At 35.3% G+C, this 27,108-nt stretch overlaps 3 protein-coding genes across 4 annotated transcripts; 2 read left to right on the top strand and 1 right to left on the bottom strand.

The window, feature by feature from the left end:
- Window positions 1-1,683: 1,683 nt before the first annotated feature.
- LOC18437549 (thioredoxin X, chloroplastic) lies at window positions 1,684-5,540 on the top strand. The gene is made up of 2 exons (XM_011626321.3): window positions 1,684-2,234; window positions 5,203-5,540. The coding sequence occupies exons 1-2, from the start codon at window positions 1,881-1,883 to the stop codon at window positions 5,407-5,409; spliced, it is 561 nt and encodes a 186-aa protein (XP_011624623.2). The 5' UTR covers window positions 1,684-1,880; the 3' UTR covers window positions 5,410-5,540.
- A 974-nt stretch (window positions 5,541-6,514) lies between these two features.
- On the bottom strand, window positions 6,515-9,244 carry LOC18437548 (pentatricopeptide repeat-containing protein At2g13600). The gene has a single exon (XM_011626480.3). The coding sequence runs from the start codon at window positions 8,619-8,621 to the stop codon at window positions 6,816-6,818; it is 1,806 nt and encodes a 601-aa protein (XP_011624782.2). The 5' UTR covers window positions 8,622-9,244; the 3' UTR covers window positions 6,515-6,815.
- A 3,474-nt stretch (window positions 9,245-12,718) lies between these two features.
- Window positions 12,719-16,832, top strand: LOC18437547 (E2F-associated phosphoprotein). 2 transcript variants are annotated; one of them, XM_020669701.2, is made up of 3 exons: window positions 12,719-12,808; window positions 15,465-15,630; window positions 16,484-16,832. In XM_020669701.2, exons 1-3 carry the CDS (start codon window positions 12,763-12,765, stop codon window positions 16,758-16,760), a joined length of 489 nt encoding a protein of 162 aa, XP_020525360.1. In that variant the 5' UTR covers window positions 12,719-12,762; the 3' UTR covers window positions 16,761-16,832. The 2 variants fall into 2 exon arrangements, with proteins under 2 accessions (XP_020525360.1, XP_020525361.2); XM_020669702.2 differs by lacking the exon at window positions 12,719-12,808 and adding an exon at window positions 14,344-15,090.
- Window positions 16,833-27,108: the final 10,276 nt, after the last annotated feature.

Raw genomic sequence — 27,108 nt, 5'->3', positions numbered from 1 at the left:
CCGAAGCTAATATGACAACATTAATTCCATGTTCTAACCCATTTTCCAGGCAAAGTGAGCATATATTATACTATTGCAATATCATTATTGCGCCCTCTCATCGGGCAAAAGAGCTACTTGGTATGATTATTTGGATCTTAAATTTTGGTATTCACCTAAAAAAACATTTGGATGATTATTAAAAAAATAGAATGGATTTTGAGTTATTAAACAATCAGTTTTGATTATCCATATATTGGACGGTCTTTGTTCAATCTAACGACATTATCATTTTAGGCACAAATGAAATATAGTCATAATTTTTTCTTTTTTCTTTCATTGAGGTTGGTTGCCGGGCTGAAGATGTTACATCCCAAAATTAGACTTGAAAATGCTCCGGGATTTGATTTTAGTTGAGGAATCAACTCCGGAATATGCTTCCCTTGAAGCATAGTATTCATGTAATTTAATTTAGAAAAAGGTGGGCTCAACATTTTAAATGTTAAAACCAGTGGTGCCTTGCAAGAAATAAAAATATGACAAAATAGAAATTAAATATAATAAAGTTTGGAAAAAATATATAATGAGATCATTTACCTTTGATACAAGGTGGTCACAATTAATCTTGGTCGCTAGATGTAAATTTGGTGACTGCATTTATTTCATTGACCGAACTCAAAGGTTTAAAAAATGTTAATGAACTTTGTGACACACCTAAGCTATTAGATTTCATATCACATAGTTGTAAGTAATTATGACCTTCATGTACCAAAAGTAAATTGTCTCATTGTATATAATCCCTAAATTTTAAGCATGAAAATATATATTTATATAATTTTTACTTAAAACTTCTTATTTTGAAATATGATCCAATCAATTCCACCAACCACCCATGATTTTTAATAACCAGATTCCTCATTGACTCGATTGCATGTCCATTGTGATAACAATAGCTATGGAAGGTACTAAATTGGATCTCAATATTTGCTAAAATGCTTGCACAAAAATATGGGCAGCATATCTCCTTTAATCTAAGCCCCAACTTTATATTTTTTAATTAAATCCCTTAGACGTTTTTTCAAATAAATTACGAGTTAGCTTTTTGAAAGAATGTGTAGGGTGGCATTAGTGGTGGGAATGAAAACCACAATATAGTGACTAAACTAGAGTGTAGAGGTGCTACTTTTAACTGGAGTATCTAGTTCATTTTGTTTAACATTTTAATAATTTCGGAACATACCATCATAATTTTAAATTAATTAAAAATTTATCAAAAAAATAAAAAATAATTCCAATATTGGTAATCGTATCTCCTTAAGACTAACTAAAGGGTGTGGTTTGCATAAGGTTGCAGACCTTATACAATTCAATCAAGGCACACCGCTAAATTTTATCATAAATGTAATTTGATATAAAAAATTATTAGGATAGTTCAATAATCTATTTTTATTTTTAATTATAAAATTTTAAACTCTATAAATGATTCAAATCAACTAAATCTATAAAAATATTGAAAATGGACCGTTCAGATAATTGCTTGATACTATTTCGTACACACAAAATCTTTTATTTTTTTTATATTCATACATGTGGATGTCTTAGATAATCAAACAGAGGGTTTTTTAACACCCAAACGATTGGATTTTGAGGCTACATTTTAAGGTTGCAACCTTATTTAAGCTTTTTCCTTAACTAAATAATATTTGATAAAAGGAAGAGGCAAAGGAGAGTCAATACATGCGAAAATCTTGACCACACATATGGGAGCAGCCTTCTGTACTCTCTCTCTCTCTAGAGATAACGGCGACCAAGGGCCAATAGTACCACTCTGTCAACAATCGTAGCATTGCCACACTGATTCCTCGCCGGATTTTCAGTTCCCAACAAAAGTTCGCCGGAAAATGGTGACAGCCAGCTGCAATCCAACGAACCCAATTCAGTTTTCTCTCGCTTCTCCACTTCAACCTCGCCGGAGAGTCCAGACCTGCTGTGTTCTCCACTACCACTCTTTTCCAACTCCATGGAAGAGATTCAATTTTCCTGCAAAAAATGGGTTGAGGATCCGAAAAGTGAGTGGAATTAGGCGTGGGTTTTCGAGAGGAGAATCGACTGTGGTTTGTAAGGTTTCGACAATCGATCAGAGCGAGTTTGAAGATGTGGTGTTGAAATCTGAGGTCCCTGTTCTTGTTGATTTTGTTGCAGAGTGGTGTGGGCCTTGCAAGCTTGTCGCGCCTGCCGTGGATTGGGCTTCTCAGGCATGTTTCTCTCTCTTTTGCGGCGCCCTACTTCTCTCTCTATCACTGTCTGTGGCTTTCTATTAGTGATAAAAGCTTTGGTTTATTATATCTTATGAGAGTTCCTATAGTTGTCGAGAATCCTTAGTTGGGGTTGTTTGAATGGTTTCGAGTAACATTCTTTGACAGAAAAAAAAAAGCGAGTTTTTTGTGAAAGTCAAAGGTAATTTGCAGTAGAATTTCAAGTTTCAATAGTTTGTCATGAGAGAGTGTAATATCCAGTCCACTTTCAAGTTTCAAGAGATTGGTAAGAGAGAGAGAGAGAGAGAGAGAGAGCGAGAGAGAGAGAGAGAGAGAGGGAGAGAGAGAGATTGTTGGTTTCTTCATGGATTAGCAACCTTTTTAATGGTTGGATTGATTTTACTATTTAGACATTTGTTTGAAACTATGGGTTGTGCAAAAGCTCGTGCTGGGTACTTGGGAACGATGTGAAATTTTGTTTTACTAGTGATGGAGTAAGCCAAAATTGTAGTGCGTAATTTTCCAGCGATCTCCATGTGGATTCCATTTCTGCAACAATACCGAACATATTTTCTTACAAATGAAAGATTCAAAAGAAAATTGAAGCCAAATTGCACTGTGTAAATTTTCATAATCACCATATGAATTCCATTTCTGCAACAATACCAATATTTTGTTGTACAAATGAAAGAAAATTGAACCAAATTGTAGTTTATAATTTTTTTAAGTAATCTCCCTATGAAATCCATGACAGCAACAGAACCCAAATTTTTATTTTACAAATAAAAGAAAACTGAAGTCTTGGTTACAAGTCTTTGTTATTTATTTTAATTCATTACATGTTATAGGACGCTAAGTGGACATGGGGAATTCCTTTACCTCCTTCCCATAATCCTTAACTTCTGCTACATCTAATTTCCAGAGTGTTGTTTATTGTTATTACTATATCCGCCACGCTCCCATGTAATATAGTACTAATAAATTTTGAATAGTGGTGGGTTGAATGGGGTTTGAACTTCAGCTTTCGTGACTAGCATTCATGTACACTAATCATTAAAGCCCGAACCAGCTAGTTTATTATTACCAATATGTTAATTAAAAATAATCTCCAAAGTGTTATTAGCAGTATGAGGGCAGAACTCTGAGAGTGATCCACATATGCTAAATTACATATGATTGAGGTTCATGGCTTAAGACCTTCTCTGGGGTGTAACACTTATTTTTCCATCATTCTTTGCTTATTTGTTGATTCCTAATTTCTTATCTCCCGCTCCAAAATCCTCTCGTGAATACCTATGCTCCGTGTATGTGTGTGTGTGTAGCGTCCACAGACATGAACGCACAATGTGACATCATCTCCCTATTTTCCAACCGCAATCATTAATTGCTCATCTTTCAGTCTCATCTGAGCCATGATTTCTTTTTCTTTCTGCAGAACGTCTCTTATTTTCTATTTGACACTATTTCTCCTGGTTTTTCTCTCATTTTATATTTAACTGTCTTGTGTGCTTCTGATCTGCATTAATAACTGATCAACAAACTAGACCATCAAATCAAGTGGAAAAGGAAAATATACCCATTACTGAAATTGATCACTAGACGACCGTTCCTTGTATTCTAGATTCAGCAAACTTTTAATGGACATTCATACGTGTAATTGTTCAGCTGCTAAAGAAAATGGGTGGAATAGGAATAGATCCTCCAAGTGACCAAAAAGGTGACGGATACAAAGGTAGGTGTATTTGTTAATCAAAACTGAAAATGGCACCAACTTACTTGATTGTTCTGAACTGCAGAAGTGGATAAAAATGTTGGAGTCAATTGAAGAGAAAAAGGAATAGGTGCTACCTAACTTGATTATCACAGTGAATGCAAATGAGAGTATGGGCTTGCTCACCCAAAGCAAGACATTGGTGCTATTTAAATTGATTGTCAGCAATGGCACAACTAGATCAATAATGCTAGAAGCCATCTAACTTGATTATGTCCAACCACAAAACTTGATCAGAGAAAGAGGGGAGGAATATTAAAGAGAGTGAAAGAGTTAGTGAAAACAAGAGACGGATCGTGTGAAAATTAAGAAACGAGGGTTTCTGCTAAAGGAGTACCGAGTACTAATGTGTGGCTGAGAGGATAAACATGGAAAAGAACTCAATACTTGCCAACACATATATATAGATATACAAACAGTAAAACATAGAGAGAAAAGGAGGAGGAGTGGTGGTGGTGGGGGCTGTTTATATTTAACAGAATTATGTGCTTTAACCCTTAACTTGCAGCCTTTTGTAAGAGAGAAGGTTTCATGGATCTAATTTACTGCTGTACAATGACACATTTTGAAAACTGGCCAATCTGAGGGCTTTCGGGGATCCCTCAATAGAAACCAATTCATTTGAAATAAGGTGATTACTTCATAGCCAACCATGTGTCTTGACTGCAGCAACTAGCCGTTATAATTCAGTGTCTAAAAGATCACCGGCTCAGCTAGGGACTTGCCTGAGTCTGCTCGGATCAGAGGCATAGTGAGTCCGGAGGAGAAACCCTGGGACTTGCCCCAAGTTGGTGATTTTTTAAACTAATTTCTAATTTGTTGAAGTATTACCGGTCTGGATTGGGACTCACCCAAACCAGATTGGATGACATGGGCTCAGGACTCTAGCAAGTCCCAGACCAAAACCATGTTTTTAATCACTGGTTATATTCACTACACATACATTCAGACTTTCAATCTTATGCCTCTATCCCAGCTCGAGGGGCACTGTAACATGCGTTGCATAACATAAGGAGCAATATATTTATCATCAGACACATGCACACACTAGCTAATTGGATATGTGCCCCATTGTAGGTGTTCTCATGCTGTTACTATTGTTAATTTTATTCATACATTGTGTTCATTTTAGAGACAGAGAAATTGGGTTAAAGCTTTTCTGAGATATTCCTCATAAGTTTGCGGGAAATTTTGCAGGAGTATGAGGGAAGGCTGAAGGTTGTCAAGATTGATCATGACTCGAATCCCCAATTGATTGAACAGTACAAGGTTTATGGCCTGCCCACTTTAATCATTTTCAAGAATGGGCAGGAAGTCCCTGGAAGCCGAAGGGAAGGTGCAATTACAAAGATTAAACTGAAAGAATACCTTGACTCCTTGTTAGTGTCTATAACAGTCACATAATTTGTAGAAAACAAATGCCATGATTTTTTGTTACATACCACTGAGTGAGGTATTCAAGTGATGTTGATGATGTCCTATGGTTTTTAACATCCATTGAATTGTATTATGAGTTCTCGGACTTTTATTCTCAACACGGTCATTCATGCTTCTGAGTATACACACATACGCACATGCATACATGTACAAAGACTTGACATAAGATGTGGAATAGGCTGCACTGTGTAGATGGACTCCAACCAGGACCTCAATATACCTGGGTCAAGTATCCTGCTATACAGGAATCACCATATTCAGATATTGTTTATGCACTGATAAGCTAGTGTTATAGAAATTGAATCAGTGGGTCAAACTGGTCAGCCATCGGTTCTCAGCCAGCTTGGAACTGCTTGAACAGCTCGCTGGCTCTCTGGGGTGTTTCTTTATTAAAAATTAAGAAAGAAATAAAAACTACCCCTGAAAACTGGTGGGAATTGGGTAAAACCGGGAAGTAGTAGACCTGAACGGTACCATGCTGGTTCCCAGCCAGCTCAGTGATGTGATTTTTAAAATACTGGATGTGGTGCTGCATGAACAAAAAGTCATATAACCTGAATGCACTTGGTTTCATGTGCTTCTTTCTTCAAAGCCGTCTGTTTACTTGGCCAAAAGTTAAAATCAAAACATGGTATGTGATATTTAATTATTGAGACTTCTCAAGCTACTATAATACTACTATTATTGTTATTGTTATTATTGTTGTTGTTCTTGTTCTAACTGGCTTCCGCACCTTCTCCACTTTCTCCGGTCTTCCATTAGTAAGCACTATGCTCCTTCCCACCTTTTCCATGTAAAATCATTCAACTTGCAACTTTCCAAAATAAAGACAATTTGGTTTCCTATTAACTCACTGGGAAAATGATCATTATGAGAAAAAGGAAAAAAAAAAACTCGCTTTGCTAGTATCTATGTTAATCAGGTTGAGGCTTAGCTCAATTGATAACAGGGCATATTCTTTTAGAGGTAGATGTTCTCTGGCACCATATGACCATTGACAACACGAAAAAGAATTTTGTTTGGGGACTCAACTTTGGATAGAACGTATGTACTGTAGAAGAATGCAGATCTATTGCAAAATTTTACCAATTTTATTCAAATAAGAATGTGGCATTTCTCAGTTTACAGAAAGTAATATGTTATCATCAGCATACAAAAAGTACAGTGGTTGTTCTTTTTTGTGTGGGTAAGCCATAATTTGAACCTTAAATGCTGGTGCTTCTGTTAAAATTCCTTTGAGAACTACTCTTTTTTTGCTATATTGAACTGGGTTTGAACCCAAAACCTCAAGGTTGCCGCAACAAGCTCTTCCCCTGTTGGGGGTTGAACCCCTCTTTCACCTTTTGACCACACCCCAATTGTAAAAACAAATTTTAAAGGCATCCACCATGGTGTGCTAGAAATGAATGAGTTCCACCGTTCACCTGTATCCAACTACACCCAGGCTTCTTCTGCACTTCCCTTTCATCCATAATTTTCCTCACTTTATCCACATCATCCCAACTATTCACATTTGCAAACATATTCGATAATAAAACATATGTTGAAGGGTCTTGTGTATCCAAAGCAAGGGCGCTCTTAGCCGCCCATTTCCCCGTCTCGAGATCACCATGTATTCTACATGCTCCAAGCAAAGTTTGCCATACCATAACACTAGGTTGGCATGGCATGCTCTCGATCAAGGCTTTGGCCTCCTTTATCCTCCCTGCTCGACCTAGCATGTCGACCATGCATGCATAGTGGTCATCTCCAGGCTCAATTCCATAGTCATCTCTCATGGACAAGAAGTATCTCCACCCTTCATCGACCAACCCTCCCTGACTGCAAGCATAGAGCACACATATGAAGGTGATATGGTTTGGATCCACACACTGATCCCGCATTCTATTAAAGAGCTCGATGGCTTCCAGTGTCCACCCATTTTGCGCATACCCCATGATCATGGTGGTCCATGTAACCACAGACTTGTGGCTTATGCTCCTGAACACAAGCCCCGCATCCTCTGTGCTCCCACACTTTGCATACATATCAATCAAGGCATTATCAACGTAGAGGTCAGCTTCTTCCCCTAACTTCACCCTGAGCCCATGAGCCCGTTGGCCTTCTCTTAAGCTTACTAGACTGGCACATGCATTAATGGCCATGGCTAAGGTGAACCGATTTGGGCCCACACCTTCTAATCTCATCTGCTCATAGAGGTTGAGAGCCTCACCTGGGTGACCTAAGTGCAGGCAACCATTAGCCATCTCGGTCCAGGAAACAACATCCCTCTCCGGCATCTCTTTGAAAGCTTCCATTCCATCCATTAGAGCTCCACACTTCAAATACATATCAACCAATGCGTTGCCAACACATTTATCATCTCCATGACCCAACTTCACTAGCTGGCCATGAACCTGAAGACCTGGTTCTAGAGAAGAGCATACACCCAAACCAGTCAAAATGCTGGCAAAAGTGAACTCATCGGGTTTGATTCCCTCACCAATCAACTTTTGCCAAAATACCCAAGTACCATTTGGCGAAAGCTTGACATAACCATCAATCATCGCATTCCAAGAAACAATGTCTCTTCCTTGGGTTTTCTCAAAAAACTCCATGGCTTCATTTAATTCCCCAAGCCTTATCAGGGCAGTGAGATAGGAATTGGAAAGGAAGACATTGAGCTCGAAGCCTAGACGCACAACTTGCGCATAGATTTGCTTAACAAGCTCTAGAGTTTTCATGAAGGAGCAGGCATTGAGGGTACTCACTAGAGTGAAGTGGTTGGGTCGAGTGCCAATTCTATGCATTTCTCTGAAGAGCAAGACGGCCTCAATGTAGTGGCCTTGTTGCACCAAGCCTGCAACCATGGCAGACCATGAAACCACATTTCTTTGAGGCATCTCATCAAACACATTGAAACCATCTTCTGTATTGCCACACTTTGAGTACATGTTCAAAAGATGGTTCCAAATGAAGGTGGTTTGGAGATGGGGTGATTTTATAATCTGTCCATGAAGAATTTGGCCCTGTTTTTCTGATGTCCTTTGCAGTATTTCGCCGTATAATTCTTCATTGGAAGTGTTTCCGTGGTAAAATTTGCTCCCTGCTTTAACCGCCAGAGGAACACTGTGAAGTTGCCGGAATTTGAATTTCCGGATTGGTATCATGCCAAGCTCTTCAAAATGAGTTAAAAACATTATCAAATATTCTACTCAATACATTCAAATGAAACTCAGAGAGAGAGAGAGAGCTGAGCAATCTCTCTCCTATCTTTTCGCAATTTAGTTATGACCTTAAAACAATCAATTTCAGGTCTATTCTCGTAAAATAATAAAATGAGTAAATGCTTTTCTTTTGAGAGAGAGAGCGCGTAGTTCTTTGGCTTAAGTAACTTTTAAGTGCAAGGAGAAAATAAATTACTTACCCAAGAAAAAGGAGAAAAAGAAATTTAAAAAAGCTCAATGTTCCTGATATTCTATTTTCTATGCTTTTATCCTATTTTTTTGGAGCATTTTTAATGGAGTTTTGCTTATCAATGGGACAAGAACCTAAAATATAAAATGTTAAGAAAAATTAAAATACAAAGTAAAGTTGACAATGCAAAAAAGTTAATATTATTGATCTTCCTCTCTGTATAAAAGAATACACATATCTATACTTTTTTCTAAACATGTTAATCAGTTCCAAACCAATAGCATCTTTTTACCCGACATGTTTTTGGTGCTTTTTTTTTTATTGCCTTTTTTCGCAAAGAACTATTGACTGTTCCATGCTAGGACATCAGGCATAGCTTTTCACTCAATAGTACTAGCTTTCGATGTCAAGTGTGGACGGTGGAAATTTGGTGCATCTTTTAAAATATTTTCAAATTTTGATGCATCTTTTAAGATGATGTCATATCTATAGTGTCCAACTACAATAAATAGTGGACAATACTCTAATCTTATTTTTATAAATAAATTTTAAAAAAATTATAGATTCCTTTTTACCTACTTTCTAGACATGCCACTCTTAATCACACTCTTAACCCCAAAATTCTTTATTTTTAGATTACATTTTCGACTTTCTCTATCTAAGCCCATCCACACAAAATGCGCCGCTCTATATTCAAGTTGTGCCAAGGCGACAAAACTTGAATATGGAACTGATCTATGTCGGACTGATTCTATATTCAAGTTGTCGAAGTCTGGCACATTTTTTTGTCAAACCGATACATGTTGGGTGTCACGCTTTGGAATCATGGGTTAAAATAAGGAAGCATTTTGGTCTATTTTTTTTTTTTGTTTATTTTTTTATTTTGAGGAGTTGTTAAAAAAATAAAAATAAATAAAATGTGAGAGTTACTAGTGTGGTATCAAAAATGTTGAAAGAATAAAAAATGTTGAAAGAAACTGCCTAGAGGGTACAAATTGGGGAGTTTTATAATTTTCTCTAAATTAAAATAAAAATAAAAGGGCATGAAATGTGTGGGCAAAGTTTGACCCGCTTCTCTAAATGTTTGAGCGCTCCAAAGATGTAGTGAGGAGGATTTTTTAATTTAAAATTCTGTAGGTGATGTTTAGCCACACCTAATGTTATTTGTATTAAAAAATAATTTAGAGCTAAAGAAAATCTTTGAAATTATGTAGATGATCACACCAAACATTATTTTTATTAAAAAATGATTTAGAGCTAAATAAAATACTCAAAATCCATTTAAAAATTGACCTTCAACCATCCTTGTGAGGTTTTTTTTTTTTGGCTGAAATTCTCAACCTTGAAGTGACAAAGGCTTTTACATTAGTTGGCTTGAGCCGGTTAAATTACCAAAATACGTAAGCTTATTAATCATCTTGAATGTGGCATAATCTACTTAATTAGGGATAAATTATCGAAATCCTCGTGTTGGTCAATTATCTCAAGAGAATAACTTTGACATTTTTATACAAAAATCTTTGAGCATAAGAAATCTTAACCTCCCTTAACTCCAATTGGATTACATTTGCTCGAATCCGATCAGGAAATGATTGGGCCACTCTAATTCGTACAAGAATAGGTTAGTTCCTGTTATAAACAGACCAATTCCGACATTTTTTAATTATTTCTTAATTTTTTATCTGGTTCTGTACTCTTTTTTTTATTGGCCGATTCACTCGGCTTGATTGCCACTCTGTCGATGCGACCCGATTTTCGAGGAGCCGACCCCTCAAACCAGTGTTTGAAAACTCGCAGAGTCGAGCCGGACTCGTCCGGTTCGACTCGAGAATCGCCTGCGACCGAGCCGGTTCCACGAAAAAACCGGTAATCGCCCGTGTCCAGAGAGAACCAGGCGATTTCGAATAGTGAATCGCGAGTCTCACAGAAAAAACCGGTATTTTTTTGGGCTTACAGGTGGCAGCCTCGCGAGTGACACGTGGCCACCGCACGAGAGTGACATGTGGCCACACGTGGTAACTCATCTCACGTTTGCCTCCCTCACTTTTCTACACGCGCAACAGAAAGTCTAATACACATGACTTTATAGAGAACCAAGCAACACTCACCCTTCGATGTGAGATAATTCTCACAAAAAGTCATTAAAGCAATATCATTGAATATATATTATTATGGAAGCTAGAAAAATCACATGTGGTGAAGCGGCCTTGTTGGTTGACAACACTGAATTTTGGGTATACGTCTTGAGTTCGAACCCATAGCAAACACCAAAAAAAATTTTGAGTTCAAACCCCTTAGTGCACAACAATTTTTTTTTTTTTTGAGTGCGAACCCTTTATAAAAAATACTATTGTAAAAAAAATAGAAAAAAATATTAAATAAAATACTATTGTAAAAAAATAGAAAAAAATGCTATTGTAAAAAAATAGAAAAAATATAAAATAAAAGGCTCTTCAAGATAAAGATAAAAAAGATAATACAACATTATTTTATTTTTGTTGTCAAAAAAATAAATAAAGGCAAAAAATACTGTGGTAAAAAAATAAAAAAAAAATAAAATGAAAGGCATTTCAAGATAAAGATAAAAAAAATAATACAACATTTTTTTTATTTTTCTTGTAAAAAAAATACAAGGTAATATAACAAGTATTTCTTACAAAAAAATAAAACAAAAGGCATAAAAAATTAAAATGTACTTTGGCAGCATCATTATTTTTCTTGTAAAAAAAATAAAAAGTAATACAACAAGCAAAAAAAAATACAGTACAACATTTTTTTCTTTTGTCAAAAAAAAAAAAAAACAAAGATAATCAACAAGTATCATATTTTTATTGTAAAAAAATATAAAAGATAACACAATAAGTATTTCATGTCAAAAAAATAAAAGGTATTTATTCATACAACCTAGGAATAAATAGTCTAATTATATTTTTTATTTTTATAACAAGATGGTCTTTAACATAAATTTAGTAATATTAATTTAAAGATAGGATTCATATAATGAGGCCATTTGAAATCTCTCTCTTTCTACTAACAATCTCTTCCACTAATTTATTCTATAAACCTAAAAAATTAAAGAAAATTGGTACGCATTCTAATAATTTATACATTGATAACCAAATCTTTTATTTTATTTATTAATTTTTGTATTGTAAATCATGTAGTGTACTATTTTTCTTACAGTTGTCAATAATACATTTTAAATTAAATGATATTATAAAATATTTTGGATTTGTTATTATTTATATAATAAAATAATTATAAAATATTGTTGGTATATAATATTATAGTTAGTTAGGTTGTAATAATTTGGGTTTTTTTAGCGGATTAGGGTTTTCCGTCAATTCGAGCTTTTAGTGGCCAAATTTTCATCGATTTAGTCAACTCTTTATTGTAGTCTATATATGATTATATAATTAATCCATGATAATTTTATGATTTCTTTTGTGTGATGTAAATTTTATGGTCAACATAAGTTCATACAGGGAAAAAACATCTCAATATTTATAAATTGATGAAAAAAAATGAAAGTTAATAATGTAGTACCCTTATTTTTTATTGGATTTCTGAAAAACAACATTTATAACGAATTTTAATAATTTTTTTGGATTTTTTTGAAGCTTTAATCGGACCGATTCGTCGATTCTCTATCCGAATTACCGATTCACCGATCCGAATCGATTTTTGATGTGCCCGATCCGAGTCACCCATCCGTTTTTTAAACCATTGCTTCATACACAATATTTTCATTGATATTTTTTTAAAAGGCCATTATACTAGAGGGTATTTTTGTCAAAAAGCCAAAGGGTGTCTCTGTCATTAGGCAAAATGTCAAGGTTGTGTAATTGTTAAATGATTTAAATCAATCTACTTTATGAGGACGCGGCCACGGCGGTAACACAAGCAGCGAAAGAACGCCAGGCCATGAAAAATCATGAGGAAAAATCATCTACCATTCAACGCGAGTTTGGTTAGTTTTTATTTTCTCTCTCTTTGCTTTTCATTTTCTCTCTCTTCTGTCCTTTTTTTTTTTTTTTAATTACGTTTTATCAATTCTTGTTTCAGAGGGAGAGTGAGAATTCGAACGTTTTATTAACAAGTTAGAACTATACTTCTTTTTTAGCCAAGCGTTAATCAAACGAGTTACAGTTTCTCCTCTACTCTGAACTATTCATGTGCGACGGCTTTAAGAAATAAGAGTATCAACTATCTGTTATTGAATGGTTCATATCTCAACTTTATGGAATTAGGGTTTTTGGTTGGATTTAAGTGATGTGTTGGAGATGAACCTAATTACTAAATTCATGAGTTCTCTGTACGCAAAGACCCTTAATTAGGTTGGAAATTGATTAGTAGTCTGCAATCATTCTGCAATCTATTTTTTGTACTCTCTTCATTTGAATTAATATTTCAGTAGAAAGTTCTAAGTTGAATGAGGAGAAGAAATTGCATGGATATGAAACTGGACCTTTGCTGAAATTTGGTGTATTCGGAGATACTAGCGCTATCTTTTAGTATTATGTGCTTTTTCAGTTTGTCTGGTTTGATTTAGAAGTACCCAAATTGCACTCATCAAAAGAAGAGTACTCAAGAATGAAGATGCTTCCCATTTGTCTTATGAATCAGTACTATCTCAGTCCCTATTATATATTAGTTTCATTTGTTTGGTTTGATTTATTTTTTTAGTTTTTTTGTTTGCTTTGATCTAGATGTCCCCAATTTGTAATTGAACCCAAATCGCTTCCTTTGTTTGTCTTTTGGATCAGGACTATGTTACTCACTACTATATGCTAGTTTCAGTTGCTTTGGTTTGATTAATTTGTTTATGTTTATGTTTGGTTTGACTTAGAAGTACCCACAGTGTACTTGTAAAAAAAAAAGTACCCAAATCTCCTCCTATTTGACTTATGAATGTAATGCTCCACTTTGAATCACTTTTAGAGTGCGCAACATCAGACTACTCATATATCTTTTCATTATAAGTTTTACGTAATTGTCGTTACAAATTAGTTATGATTTCCTATTTTAATCATATGAAGATGATTTAAGCTGTAGACCTTTCTTACAATTTCGATACCACACTAACCATATTTCTTTTCAGTGGAAATTAGAGATACAATATTGAATGTGTTTCCATCCTTGAAGCTATGTTGTGGTAGTGAAATCGGATTTTGGTGTAAAAAATACTAGCTTCCTACTATTTGGCTCATTCTACAAACTTTCTTATGATACTGACATTGGACACGATGCCGATTAAGTGGGGGAAAAAAGGACGTGCTATCTGTTTCCTGCTCTTCTTTGCCTTAGCAGAGGAGAACATAGTGTTCATCTGATGTAAGTTTTTATCGAAATAACTGTCATGTTATACAATGTACTTATGGGAAAAACTATATTCTATAATGTGATGAGTTCTTGCTGAGTCATTTTGGGTTATTTTGTTCTCTCTTGTGCCAAGCATACAAGGTATTATTGAAATAATTGAATGCTTTATTTCTTATGATGAAGTTCAGAATTTGGGGTGGTTCTCCTCATATTCTTAATGTATATTTGTACTTATTTGATGGTTTTGCAGCACTATCTTAAGTAATGTCATTATTACAAATGGAATTTTCCCTTCATCTTAAAGGAGTACGACCATGATATTTTTTACTGCAGCAGTATCTCAAGTCAATTTGCCTGCATAATCGGTGTTGTTTTGGTTCCATTTCACTTAATTCCACAATTTTCTTATGTTCTTTTTTAATGTTAAATATTAGATGATGTGATCCGTCATTGCCAGTTGTCATGCCAAATAGAGTGTATCTGAATTCAAATATCTAATATCTGTATCAGAGCTGATTGGTTGGGTTGTTTATACATCTCTGTAACAATGTGAATATTAAAATTTATGAGAAAATAATCCATCTTGCAAATTGTGTTAGGGCGCTATTATAATTTTTTGACAAAAGCCCCTCCTATCCCTTTCTGATGATTGACTAAAGGTTCTGTCCTCTTATTGTTATTTTTGCTTGTCACTTCTACACGATTTTTTTTTCTTGGGAATGCAATTTTGTACTAATGTTATCCAAAAATATTGACCCACTAACACACATATTTTGATGGGTGGTGTCAAATTCGGACCTGTATCCCGAGATCAAGATTGAGAGCAAGAGCTTAGTGTGACTGGGCTACAGGGTAGAAGCCCGATTGTTTTATTTTTGAACAATTGTTTCATGCGGGCTGGACCGCATTTGTACAATATGCGGTCCAGAGGTATAAGGCATCCATATTAAAGATGTATGCAAATGGGTGGTCTAACGGTCCAAATAGTTTCTTAATATAATTATTATTTCTAATTTTTAAAATTTACTTATTTTTTTATATTCATGATCTCCATGTTAAAGATTATATATTTTCTAAAAATTAGGATCAAATTATATTTAAAAACTATATTTGTTTCCAAGCCCGTATTTCTACATGTGCGTGGCCGCATGCTAACCGCGCCCTTTATTTTTTCTGTTGTCTTTTTATTCATGTATATTATCTCTTTGCCTTTGTTTTCATTCTTTTACATTTCTGTCAAGTTCTTACGTAATCATGTTCTTCATGTGGGTTGACTCAGTCTTCTTTTTCTTGTTTTTCAACAGATAGTAGTGATGATGAAATAGACTTCTCGGTCAAACCCGAATTTTATGACTCTGATATTGATGAGAAGGATACATTGTGGGTTGAGAAGACAAGGAAAGGTCGTGTCTCCGATGCAGTACTCAGCTGTCCGGCCTGTTTCACCACTCTTTGCTTGGATTGCCAGAGGTATGTTCCTATGATAGTATACTGTAATTTCTAGCGAAAGGTGAAAACGGTCAACATTCTCCAAATTTGTGTTCATAAGTGAGAGAGAGAGAGAGAGAGAGAGAGAGAGATTTCTTATGCTCTATGATTATGTCAAACCATGATCCCTTGAATTTTCCACTTAATATATGTTGTAATTTTTGTTTGCCATGCATCTGAGTTTAAAACCAAATGTATGGGACAGTTTTGTGTGTGTGCACCTGCATGCCTCTGTGCGTGTATGTATATCTTTTTCTACTAGGCCTGAATCTAGAGGTTGGTGTGAAGCGTTCAGACCACTAGGTTGCAAAGGAGAAACATTGTCCTCTAGTTTGCACACTAACCATAACAATAAGAATTTAGTGAGAAAGGATATGGGGACTTATGGCGTTTATAGCCCTTAATAGAGCAGCATGGCGGAACATGATTCGTGTTAGCCAAACTTTGACAATGATGACCAAAATAGTAAGAATTTGTAAAGCCGATATTAATCAGTGATGGGGTTTATAAATGTAGAGAGACTTTTTGGACTACGACTAAGGTCCAGCAAGATATTTATTAGGCTTGTAGTTAATTTGATAATATTTCCTTGTATCAAGAAAGGAATGTTGATACTTTTCCATGCCCACGAACACCCAATCCACTCTATGAATTTCTCTCAAATTGCAGTTCTCAGCTCAACCAGCTACCAATGAAACTGAAATTTGCCTTAAAATAAATATACGTAAATGTGCAATTACTCTCTTTTTCTCTGTGTGTGCAGCACGCGTTCACACTGAAAGTGATTGCAATCTTCATTTTCCATCTGATTAGTCATGGGATTTCTGTGTTGTAGGCATGAGAGATATTTGACCCAATATCGAGCCATGTTTGTCCGCAATTGCACTATCAAAACCAATCAGATACTACACTCTCCTTCAGTCAGTAAAAGGAAGCAGGCTAAGGCTAAAGAGAAGATCAAAGATGGCAAGAATTCAGGTGAACCTTCCGAAAATGATGAAGAGGATGAAATATTTAGGCCGGTTTGTTGCTCTATATGCAAGACTGAGGTTGCTGTAATGGACAAGGATGAAGTCTATCACTTCTTCAATATCTTGGCAAGCAATCCCTGAACTTTAAATCATGCCTTTGTATTAACGAAATATTTAGGGCAACGTATATTGTGATCCATATGGCCATGAAAAGTAGTGTTTTGAAACCCAGAACCAGGTATCCCTGGTCTAACTCGGTTCAACAAGTTTTGGGTTAGGTTAGTCGAGACCAGTGTTTTAAAAATTGTCGAGTCGGTATTGAATCGGCCGATTCAAACCAGGAATCGATCATCCAATGTCGATTCTTTTGTAAAATCAGGAATCACCCTGTTCTAGAGAGGAACCGACGATTTCGTTCGTAAATCGGTTGGTGATGTCATGAATCTACCGATTCTTTGCTTCATGACGTCATAACCTGCGCGATTCTTCTACAATGTGCATGACCTTCCCGATTATTCTACAGTGTGAAATATTTAGGGCAACGTATATTGTGATCCATATGGCCATGAAATGTAGTGTTTTGAAACCCAGAATCAGGTATCCCTGGTTCGACTCGGTTTAGCAAGTTTTGGGTATATGGCCATGAAATGTAGTGTTTTGAAACCCAGAACTAAATATCCCTGGTCCGTCTCGATTTAGCAAGTTTTGGGTTAGGTCAGTCGTTCGACTCGGTTCAACAAGTTTTTGGTTAGGTCAGTCGAGACCAGTGTTTTAAAAATCGTCGAGTCGGCACGGAATCGGCCAATTCGAATCAAGAATCAGTCATCCTGTGTCGATTCTTTTGTAAAATTGGGAATCGTCTGGTTCTACTCTAGAACCGGCGATTCCGTGATCGGCTGGTGACGTTATGAATCTCTCGATTCTTCGCCCGCCCAATTCTTCCAAGTCATGGGCATTTTTGTAAATTTTAGGGTAAAATAGGTTAAGAACTAGGGAGAACCTACCATCCGCACACCTCGCCACGTGGCCTCATTGCTTTGCACGCATTATTCTTGGTGCGTACAAAGAAGTATTTATTCACTAACATTTCTTTTTTACCTTTTCGATGTGGGATAATGTGAAAAGGTATTAATTTAAAACATTGATATATTATAGTATTTTGTTTGCGTTTCTAATATCACTATATTTTGTTTGCGCTTCTAATATCACTAAGTTGCATGTGGCATACCGGTTATCGCATACCTTCATTGTGTGGAGGATGTTGGTTCGAATCCGCTCATGGAAGAAACGTTGTTTTTTTTTTTACAATTTTTTTTCTTATCAAAAAAATAGAAGGTTTTTTTTTTTATCAATTTCACCTTTTGTCAAATTTTTTTTTTATCAATAAAATAAAAAGTTTATGATATATAAAAAAGAAAGGTTCTTATCAATTCTTTTTCTTGTCAAGATTCTTTTTTTGGTCAAAAAAATAAAAGGTTTTGTAAAAAAAATAAAAAGTTAGTAAAAAAAAAAAGTTCTTATAAAAATAAAGTAATACAACAAGTATTTTTTGTCAAAAAAAAAAAGTTCTCGCTAAAAACAAAAAAAAATGTAATACGACAAACATTTATTGTAAAAATTAAAAGGTTTTTGTCAAAAAAAAACTAAAAAGTTCTTATAAAAAAACTATTCTTATTGTAGTCCACGTATGATTACATACTTCATTCATGAAAGTTTCATGATTTTTATTTTGTGTGATGTAATTTAATGGTTAAAATAAATTTATACAGAGAAAAAATATCTCAATATTCACATATTGATGAAAAAAATGAAAATTAATAATGTAGTACTTCGATTTCTAATTGAATTTCTAAAAAACAACATTTATAATGAATTTTAATAAATTTTTTAAATCTTTTTTAAATTTTATCCGACCGATCTCCGATTCGGATCGTCGATTCATCGATCCGGATGGATTTTTAAAGTGTCCGATCCAAGCCACCGATCCGTTTTTTAAACCATTGATCGAGACACAATTTACACTTACTTGGATGCGAGATCGTTGTTTTTCCCAAACCAAGACAGACTCGGGCAGACTTGGGTGGAATTGGGCAGTCTTAGTCAAGGGTCGAAACTCACTTTACCCCTAGTCTCTGTTATTTTTGAATTGGCTGGGTGCTAGTTCGGAGAGACCCAGGCAAATTTGAGACGGATTCCTTGAGTTCTGGGTCACTGGTCACAAGTCTCATCACCGTTCAATCCAATCAATGTTGAACAGTACTAGACAAATAATAGGATCCACCAAAATGACATGACCCAAGTGGTGGGTCCAACTCTTTTCCTTGGGTAAGGCATGTGTTGCTTGTCTATTAACAATTGTACGTAAGTAGAGGTCCCATTCTTTCACTCACTGTCCATCAATTAATTTTGATATTAATTTTAATATTGAAATATAGTTGTGACAGGTGTTTCATAGCCATATATCAGGTTATTGAAGATAAAAAATTATTATAAAATAGAATAGGTGATCAAGAAAATATTATAAAATAAATAAAATTTAATAAATTTAAATAAAAATGAACACAGGTTTATAAAGTCAGGATTTAGAGGGGTAAAAAAAAAAAAAAATTTAATTAAAAAAAAAGAAAAATATTATATATAACGAGTTTTAAAGGAAAATTGGGTTGAGATCTATACCATTTTAGAACTGATCCATCCTTATTATTATCTATTGAGATTGGCGATTTGGATCGAAAACTTCCGGTTTTAAAACACGACCATCAAGTTTCAATATGCCCGTATAGTTTAATCTTGCGGGAGCACACTGTATAGTGGCTCCCTCAGCAAAACATCGATTCGGGAGGATAAGTTTGATATGGAATTTCGGAATTAATTTTTTAAAAAAAAACTGGTCGAGCATTTTAACACCTAGAGATTTGACTGTACATGGATGGGCGATTTGTGTTAATTTGTAGAGAGTGAAATTTTCCAAAGCATTAGTGTCATGTTCACATGATAGAGTGAAATCCTTTGATCATTTAAAAATGCGCATGTATACTGTACTCCTGTGGGAACATATTGTATACTTACTCCATCGGGAGAAATAGATACTTGGGAGTGTTTTTCTTATTTGAAAAACTTTTGGACGCACTTGAGAATCCCGTGGTTATTAAAAATAAAAAAAATTGTGTTCTTTGCTACATTTAGATCTCACCTCCAAAATATTGAGATGTTACTCAATGATAATTTATTTATTTTCTTCTTTTTCTTTTTGAGGTTAATCGCTGGGATGAAGAGATACGCATCCCGAAATTAGGGTCCTGATAGTGTTTGTAGTAAATAGATAATATGCTTCAGCGGGAGCATAGAATATTTTGACTTTAGGAAATACTCCTCGGTTTTGCCTGAGGGAGCAAATGTACATTTTGCTCTCCCAGGGACCATACTCTTATTTCAGTTTCTGTTGTCGTATTGATCACCCCTAGAAGGTAGAGATCTCATTTACCTGAGGAAGAGTACAATACACCACTATGGTCTGGAATATAGTACACCATGGCCCATTTTGTATGTTATTGTGCTGTTTACGGTGTACATATCATTGACTTCGTGGTTGTGAATCTTATAATGGAGTAATTAGTGCAATCATGTTTCACGTTGGATTTTTAGTGCTAGTGTCATCTCTCTCTCTAAAATGGATTTGGAGCACTATTGTCATCTTTCTCTCTCTAAAATTGGATTGGGAGCATTATTGTCATCGATCTCTCTCTCTCTAAAAATGGATTTGGAGCGTTAGTGTCGTCCCCCTCCCCACTACATTTTCCCTATCAGTGTAGTTTTATCCATTTATTTTCCTAAATCAACTTTTTTTGAGAGAGAGAGAGAGAGCATGTTGCCGTTGCGTGTTGAAACTGGTTGCTTACTTTTTTCCATCCTAAAACAACAGATATTGGACTTGTATTTGGATGTGATGGGAATGAAACCTATAGGCATTCTTAGACCGAGAGAGCGAAGTATTTTATGGAAGATTGGTCTTGAAAAAACAGATGATAAGGTGGAATGGAAAATCTTTTTACAAGTCATGAAAGTAAATTGAAAGAGTGGGGTATTTTATATATAATTGATCTTGAAAAAGCATATGACAAGGTGAAATGGAAAATCCTTTTTACATACCATGAAAGCCATGGGTTTTGATAAAAAATGGCTTTTGTCGATAAATGTCTGCCTCGGATCCACTCATTTTTTTCATTCTTATTAATGGAAAGCTTAAAGGTTTTTTCAAAGCTTCGAGAGGCATATGACAAGGGGATCCTCTCTCCTTTTTCCCTTTCACCATTATGGCTGAGATATTTAGCGTCATGATGAATTCAGTGGCAGAAATGGAACTGTTGAAGCGTTTTTCAATAAAGCCGAATGGAACAAGGGTATCACATATGCAATATGTAGATGATACTTCAATTTTTTGTGGTACATCTGATCAAGAGGTTAGTTTGAAGAGATTCTTTAAGTGCTTTGAGGTTGTGATTGGGCAAAAAGTTAATCTAAAAAAAACTCAAGTCATTGGTGTAGCTTGTGGAGATAATGAATTGCGTTGAAATGGATATGGTGTAGAAAATCTCCCAATAAAATATTTGGGGTTGCCCTTAACATCAAATGTGAGACTTATTGCTTCGTGGGATCCTTTAATACAAATAAAGCAATACGAATTGGATTCCTAGAAATTTCAGTTATTATCTTTGGGGGGGGGGGGAAATGAAGATAAGAAAGTTTTCAATTTGATAAGATGAGTGATAAAATGAGACAAAGTATGCACAACCACTTGTGATGCGGCTATGGGAGTAAAAAAACTTAAAAGGATGAATAGTGCCGTTTTGACAAAAATAGCGGTGGAGATGAGCAATAGAGAAAGATCAATTATCGACATGCATTATGTCAGATAAATATGGTGAGGATATAGAAATGCATTATGTGGAAGGTGACTCACTAAATGTCATACAGTGGAAGAAGAAAGAGAAATACTGCCCATTGATTTTACAGGAGCTAATTAAAGAAACAAGATTTATATGTAGAGATATGGAAGTATCTTTTATGAATGTTTAAAAAGAAGGGAATATGGAGGCTGATCGATTAATTAAAGAAACAAGATTTAAATGTTTCTTGATTGTTTGAGTTAGTACTTCGTTATGTTTTGCATTAATTTTGTCCGGTCTATAGTTGTGTTTGGATTTGTTGCCTTTAAGTCCGGTTTTCCTTTTTTGTCTTTGTGTATAGTTGTTATTTTTTTTTTGAGTTTATCAGGATAACTGTCATGTAATTCCAATAAGATTGGAACGAGAAAAAGAACAAGGCTATTGAGAGAGAGAGAAGCCTTATCTCCCTAGAGAGATAAGGCCTCTTTAAGGAGAAGTTATGACTTCATTCATCACTTGAAAGAAAAAGAGAGAGAGAGAGAGAGTGTGTTTTTTTGGTTTATTTCTTTAGAGATGAGAGTTATGAGAGAGAGAATCGGGTCAAATAAAAAGTGTCGTCGTCAAAGGGGGCAGACTTATCTGCTCAATTCAGTGACTCAAGCCCTTTTTTTTCAGTGTATTGGTTACATCACATTTGCGAAATCTTTATGCTGTTTCCATTTTTAATTTCGGATAATGTTAGCTCCGTGGACGGTCTGGATTTTTTAAGGGAGATGTAACCTAATCTTTGCCGTCCATCTGGATCAAATTGTGAAAAGCGAAACAAAAATCATCATGTTTAGCTCATTATTAGAAAGGACGTAAACAACAAACTTTACTTAAATGGTGCCAACAGGGTCTCCAAAAATTTGAATGCTTCGTGAGAAAATTAATTATCAAATGTTTTTAGCATAAGAAAAGGATAAATATATATTAATATTATTTATTTTTATACATAAAGGCTACAATCATCTCTATAAGTAACGGTAAGATGTGAACCGGTCTTTGCATCTTATAAACTTTTTCTCAAATTTTCTACGGACATATTTAATATGTCTGATTTTACATATGACAACTTGGGTATTATTGACTTGTACATACAAAAAATAATTGTCTCAATCTCAATAGAAATATTCTATGAGCTTATCGGCCTTTAAAGCAGTATAAGCTGGATAGCTCATATTGTAGGAATGGGGATGACGTGGGTAGTCCAAAATGGCGGATGCGTTTTAATTCTCAGGTATGTATTTATTTTTTTTACTTTTTCTTTTTTTTCGGTTTTAGAAAGAGAGCCTAAGGCTATGTAGTTTATCTTACATCTACTCTTTTTTATAAAAGAAATATTTACATTCAAATTTGGCTATTTGCCTACACTGTGCTATATGCTCATTTGATTATTTAAAAAAAAAAGAGTAATCAATTATTTTCATTTTCATGTTCATATGCTGCTTAGATATCTGTTCGAATTTCAGGTTACAAAATTTAAGGGAAATCAAAGGAAATCATCTTTTATCCCACCCCAATTGCATTAATTTACTCAATTTGATAGTTGAAAAGATGAAAAAGTAAAGTTGAAAACTTGGAGATATTTTAGAGAATTAGGCGAAATCAAAGGCAATCATCTTACCAACCCCAATCCCATCAACTCATGTTGAGAATTATTTTCCCAAAAAAGGTAAAATGATAAGGTATAAAATTTGGAGATGTTTTTGGGAAACTTTGGTTGTGATGGTTGAATGTAATTTTCAATCCAAGCATTTAAGTTTTCAGCGAATTCTTGGTTTTGCCAAGGCGAGAATGGACATTGAGACCAGGGTTTTGATATTTGAGCTTAGATTGGTCGTTTATAGGGGGCACAACACATGTTCCTATGCGTTGGGAGCTATGGCAATATAGCAATTGTTCATCCCTCTCTCTCTCTCTCTCTAGGAAAATAACAAATGTTCATTCCTCTCTCTCTCTCTCTCTCTAGGAAAATAACAAATGTTCATTCCTCTCTCTCTCTCTAGGAAAATAACAAATGTTCATTCCTCTCTCCCTCTCACAAAATAATAAAATTTTCTCTCTCTTCAAGTGTGAAATGTTCATTTTGGTTTCTCACTCTCAACACAGTATTACATATTCATTTTAGCTCTCTCTCTCTCCTGAAAGTATCAAATGTCATTTTGGCCTCTCTCTCAACATGTTATAAAAAAATTCATTTGGTCTCTCTCTTCTCAACATAGTATTAGATGTTCATTTTGGTCTCTCCCTCCTCCCAAAGTATCAAATGGTCATTGTGCCCCCCTCTCTCACTCTCTCTCCAAAGTATCAAATGTTTATTTTACTCTCTCTCTCTCTCCTAAGTATCAAATGCTTGTTTTAGTCTCTCTCTACGGATCAAGTGTTCATTTTGTTGCTCACCAAAGTATCAAATCTTCACTTTGGTCTCTCTCCCCACATAAGTTAGGCCGGCAATGGGCCGGGTGGCCTAGCTCTAAAAAAGTAGGGTCTCGGCAGCAATGGCTCGGCAAAGGCCTGGCCACCACGGCCCAAGGATCAGGCCGGGCCTAGGCCAGGGCTAGGGCCACAATAAGGCCGTCCTAGCCCAGCCCAGCCCCGTCGAGCCCACCCCAAAGCCTGATCCATTATCTGCATTATGAAATAACCAAATGTTTGTTTTTGTCTCTCTCCTAGGGGTGGCATCGACTCGGGGTCCAGGTTTGGCCGGACCAAACCCGATCGGACCCGAATTCACCGGACCTAGACCCACAAAAATAGTGTGGGACCTAGATCTGACTCGGATCCAACCAGACCTGACTTAAAAATTAAAATATCTATATATTTAATATAAATTATATATTGAGACCCAAAAAATATTACTAGACCCACTCTTGGACCCGAGCCCAACCCACCGAATCGAATTTTTTGGACCCATACCATGACCCAGATCACGTCTACCGCTTGGGTCCCAGGTCTCGGGTCCTGGTCCATTGCCACCCCTACTCTCTCCAAAATAATGTCTCTCTCTCTCAAATCCATTACATATGTCGGCCCAACCAAGCACATGTGTTGTTTTCAGCAGGCCAACCGAAACTTGAATGTTAGTTTCCCATTTCCCCTTGGCCAACAACTAGACCCAAAAGCACCACATTAGGATTTCGACTAATTTAACAGTATGCTAACAAATTCATACACGTTTATGTGTCTATGCATGCTCCTTTTTTTTTAGATGCAAGTGGGCAAGACCAACTTTGGAGGTTAGAATGCACCACAAATAATAGGCAACGTTACGTTGTTCGAGAGACCCACCTAACCTTCTATGGGGAAATTAATGTAAATATCAGTTTTTTGTTTGTGGTTTTTTAAGGATATTTCATGTTTTCATATTTTATGATCTGTCTTCTTCGTTAAGGATATTTCATGTTTTCATATTTTATGATATGTCTTCTTCTTTTCTTTTTTTTTTTCATAAAATATCACAAATTAGGAAGTCCAAATTTTGGATTGGTATCTTTTTGTTTTGAGATCGGAAGTGACAATTTTCATAAATTAAGTAGATGAGAACTTGAGGTTGGGAGCAACTTATTCATGCAAAAATAAATAAGTATCCCAAAGTTGGAGCATGAAGTTTTGAACTCGAGACGCTTGTCTATTTTTTAAGTGAATAAGTGGTTCGTAACTTGGAGATCTGAATTAGGAATCAGATCTAAGGTTAATTGATTAGTAGTTAATGTTTGTTGAACCGACAATTATTGGTTATGTGGCTCACCTTTTTGCAAATAAACAAGTTCAAGTTTATCTCTTTGCTCTTTTATTTCCAACATATATTCTTTTGAAATATCTCTTTTTCTCAAAAGTGTTTCTTCCCTTTCCTTTCTTAAATTGAAAAAATTGTTGAGATTTTACCATATGCACAACATCCGTTAGGGTTTGCCTTGAATTCCGCAGTTCTTCTTCAGATTTGATGGTTGTGATGGGTTCCTCCAATTTTAGTGCATTTCTTCTAGCAGAGATGGAAGATATGAAAGTCTCCAATGAATTAAGAAGAAAATTCATTAAATGAATCACTTGAATAGATTCATTGGGCTTCATGCCTGTATCTTCCAAATCTCTGACTAGCGCATGAAACATGTTCACATGATCTGCAAACTTGATACCTTCTACCATTTTTAAATCATTGTACCTTCTCATAGCCATAGTTTGTTTCATGAGAGAGGGTTCAGCATACTCTCTTTCAAGTTTATCAAAAATCTCACTTGTAGTATAGATTGACTCGTACTCAAAAGCATACGAGTCAGTCATGGCACATAAAAGAATGTGCTTGCATATCAAGTTCCTCCTCTTCCAATTGGCGTATTCATCTTTGATTATTTGAGATGAGTCGTCAGTTGGACGACGATGTCAAGAGTACCGCATGCAAGTTTTCTTCATAGAGCACAAATTTGATTTTTCTTTTCCATGAAGCAAAGTTGGTCCCATCAAACCTTTCGGTTTTCAGGATCTCAGAGATGAAGGTACGAACAGCCATATATTTCTATTCTCAAGCAAAAATAAGAAAAAACTCATAATGGGAATCAAATAAAACTAACTCTGATACCAATGAAAAAAATACCTATGTGATCTTTTGTCGGAGAAATACAATTTTTTTTTTTTAATAATAATAACCCCTTATAACTTTCGCAACAAGATCATTCACAGATGGTCTTATTACAAACAATAGAAATTCTAAAATAAATAACACATCAATAAAATAAATCTCAACTACATCCATACAAACTAATATTGTGCTTGAGAATATAAAAAAAGAATAAGGAAATAAAAAAAAAGATGTCAGAGATTACCTAAATTAGGCTTTTTATACCATACCGAGTCACCACATCCAATGGCACGGGATCTGTGGTCTAGCTTTAATCTCAAACCGGGATAGCTGATTTCAGCCAAACTAGGTAACTACATCTTAAATGTCTACTAAAATTTTAACCCTCAAAATTAACTTAGGTCTAAAGAGCAGAGAGAGTACCACCTAAAACTTGGAGAGAGAAAATTAGGGAGTGAAAAAATGGAGGAGAGAGAGTGGGGCATGCCCCTCTAGGAGAGAGAGAGATGAGAGAGGTTATAGGAGAGAGAGAGGTTGTGTAGAGATTGGAGGAGAGTACCCCTATTTATAGTGAATATTTAGGTTTAGGGTTTCTTAAGGTTTTCTCATAGTTTGCCTCTTTAATGAGATTGAATCTAGACCGTTGATCAATGTGACTTGCGGGGTGAGAGATCTGAGCCATCCATTCCATAGATGGGCTATCAACATTATGAAAGGTGGTTGAACCATTATCCCCCTTTTCTCATCAATATATTTACATAAAATAAATATCATGCATTCCATAAAATTGCATGATCCATGTCACATATTCCACAAGGATATGTCAAATATTATCAAGTAAATAAATATTACCAAATATAAATAAAATAAGATCAATATCAATTCAAATTGACCATATCTCTTTAAAACAAACTTGCTATAAAACAGATAAAACCATGGTCAATATTTCCCTTCCAAGATTTGACCACATGCCACAAATCAAACT

This window comes from Amborella trichopoda, chromosome 9 (assembly GCF_054954075.1).
Source record: "Amborella trichopoda isolate Santa Cruz 75 chromosome 9, AtrichopodaSantaCruz75HAP2 v2.0, whole genome shotgun sequence".
Classification (NCBI taxonomy): Eukaryota; Viridiplantae; Streptophyta; class Magnoliopsida; order Amborellales; family Amborellaceae; genus Amborella; species Amborella trichopoda.
This window is presented reverse-complemented; position numbering and strand designations above follow the sequence as displayed.

Bases quoted from the DNA above. Each gene is read 5' to 3' on its own strand.
- LOC18437549 (XM_011626321.3), top strand. From the start codon at position 1,881: ATGGTGACAGCCAGCTGCAATCCAACGAACCCAATTCAGTTTTCTCTC. The intron at 2,235-5,202 runs GCATGTTTCTCT...GAAATTTTGCAG, and splicing joins CCGTGGATTGGGCTTCTCAG to GAGTATGAGGGAAGGCTGAA.
- LOC18437548 (XM_011626480.3), bottom strand. From the start codon at position 8,621: ATGTTTTTAACTCATTTTGAAGAGCTTGGCATGATACCAATCCGGAAA.
- LOC18437547 (XM_020669701.2), top strand. From the start codon at position 12,763: ATGAAAAATCATGAGGAAAAATCATCTACCATTCAACGCGAGTTTG. The intron at 12,809-15,464 runs GTTAGTTTTTAT...GTTTTTCAACAG, and splicing joins TACCATTCAACGCGAGTTTG to ATAGTAGTGATGATGAAATA. The intron at 15,631-16,483 runs GTATGTTCCTAT...TCTGTGTTGTAG, and splicing joins CTTTGCTTGGATTGCCAGAG to GCATGAGAGATATTTGACCC.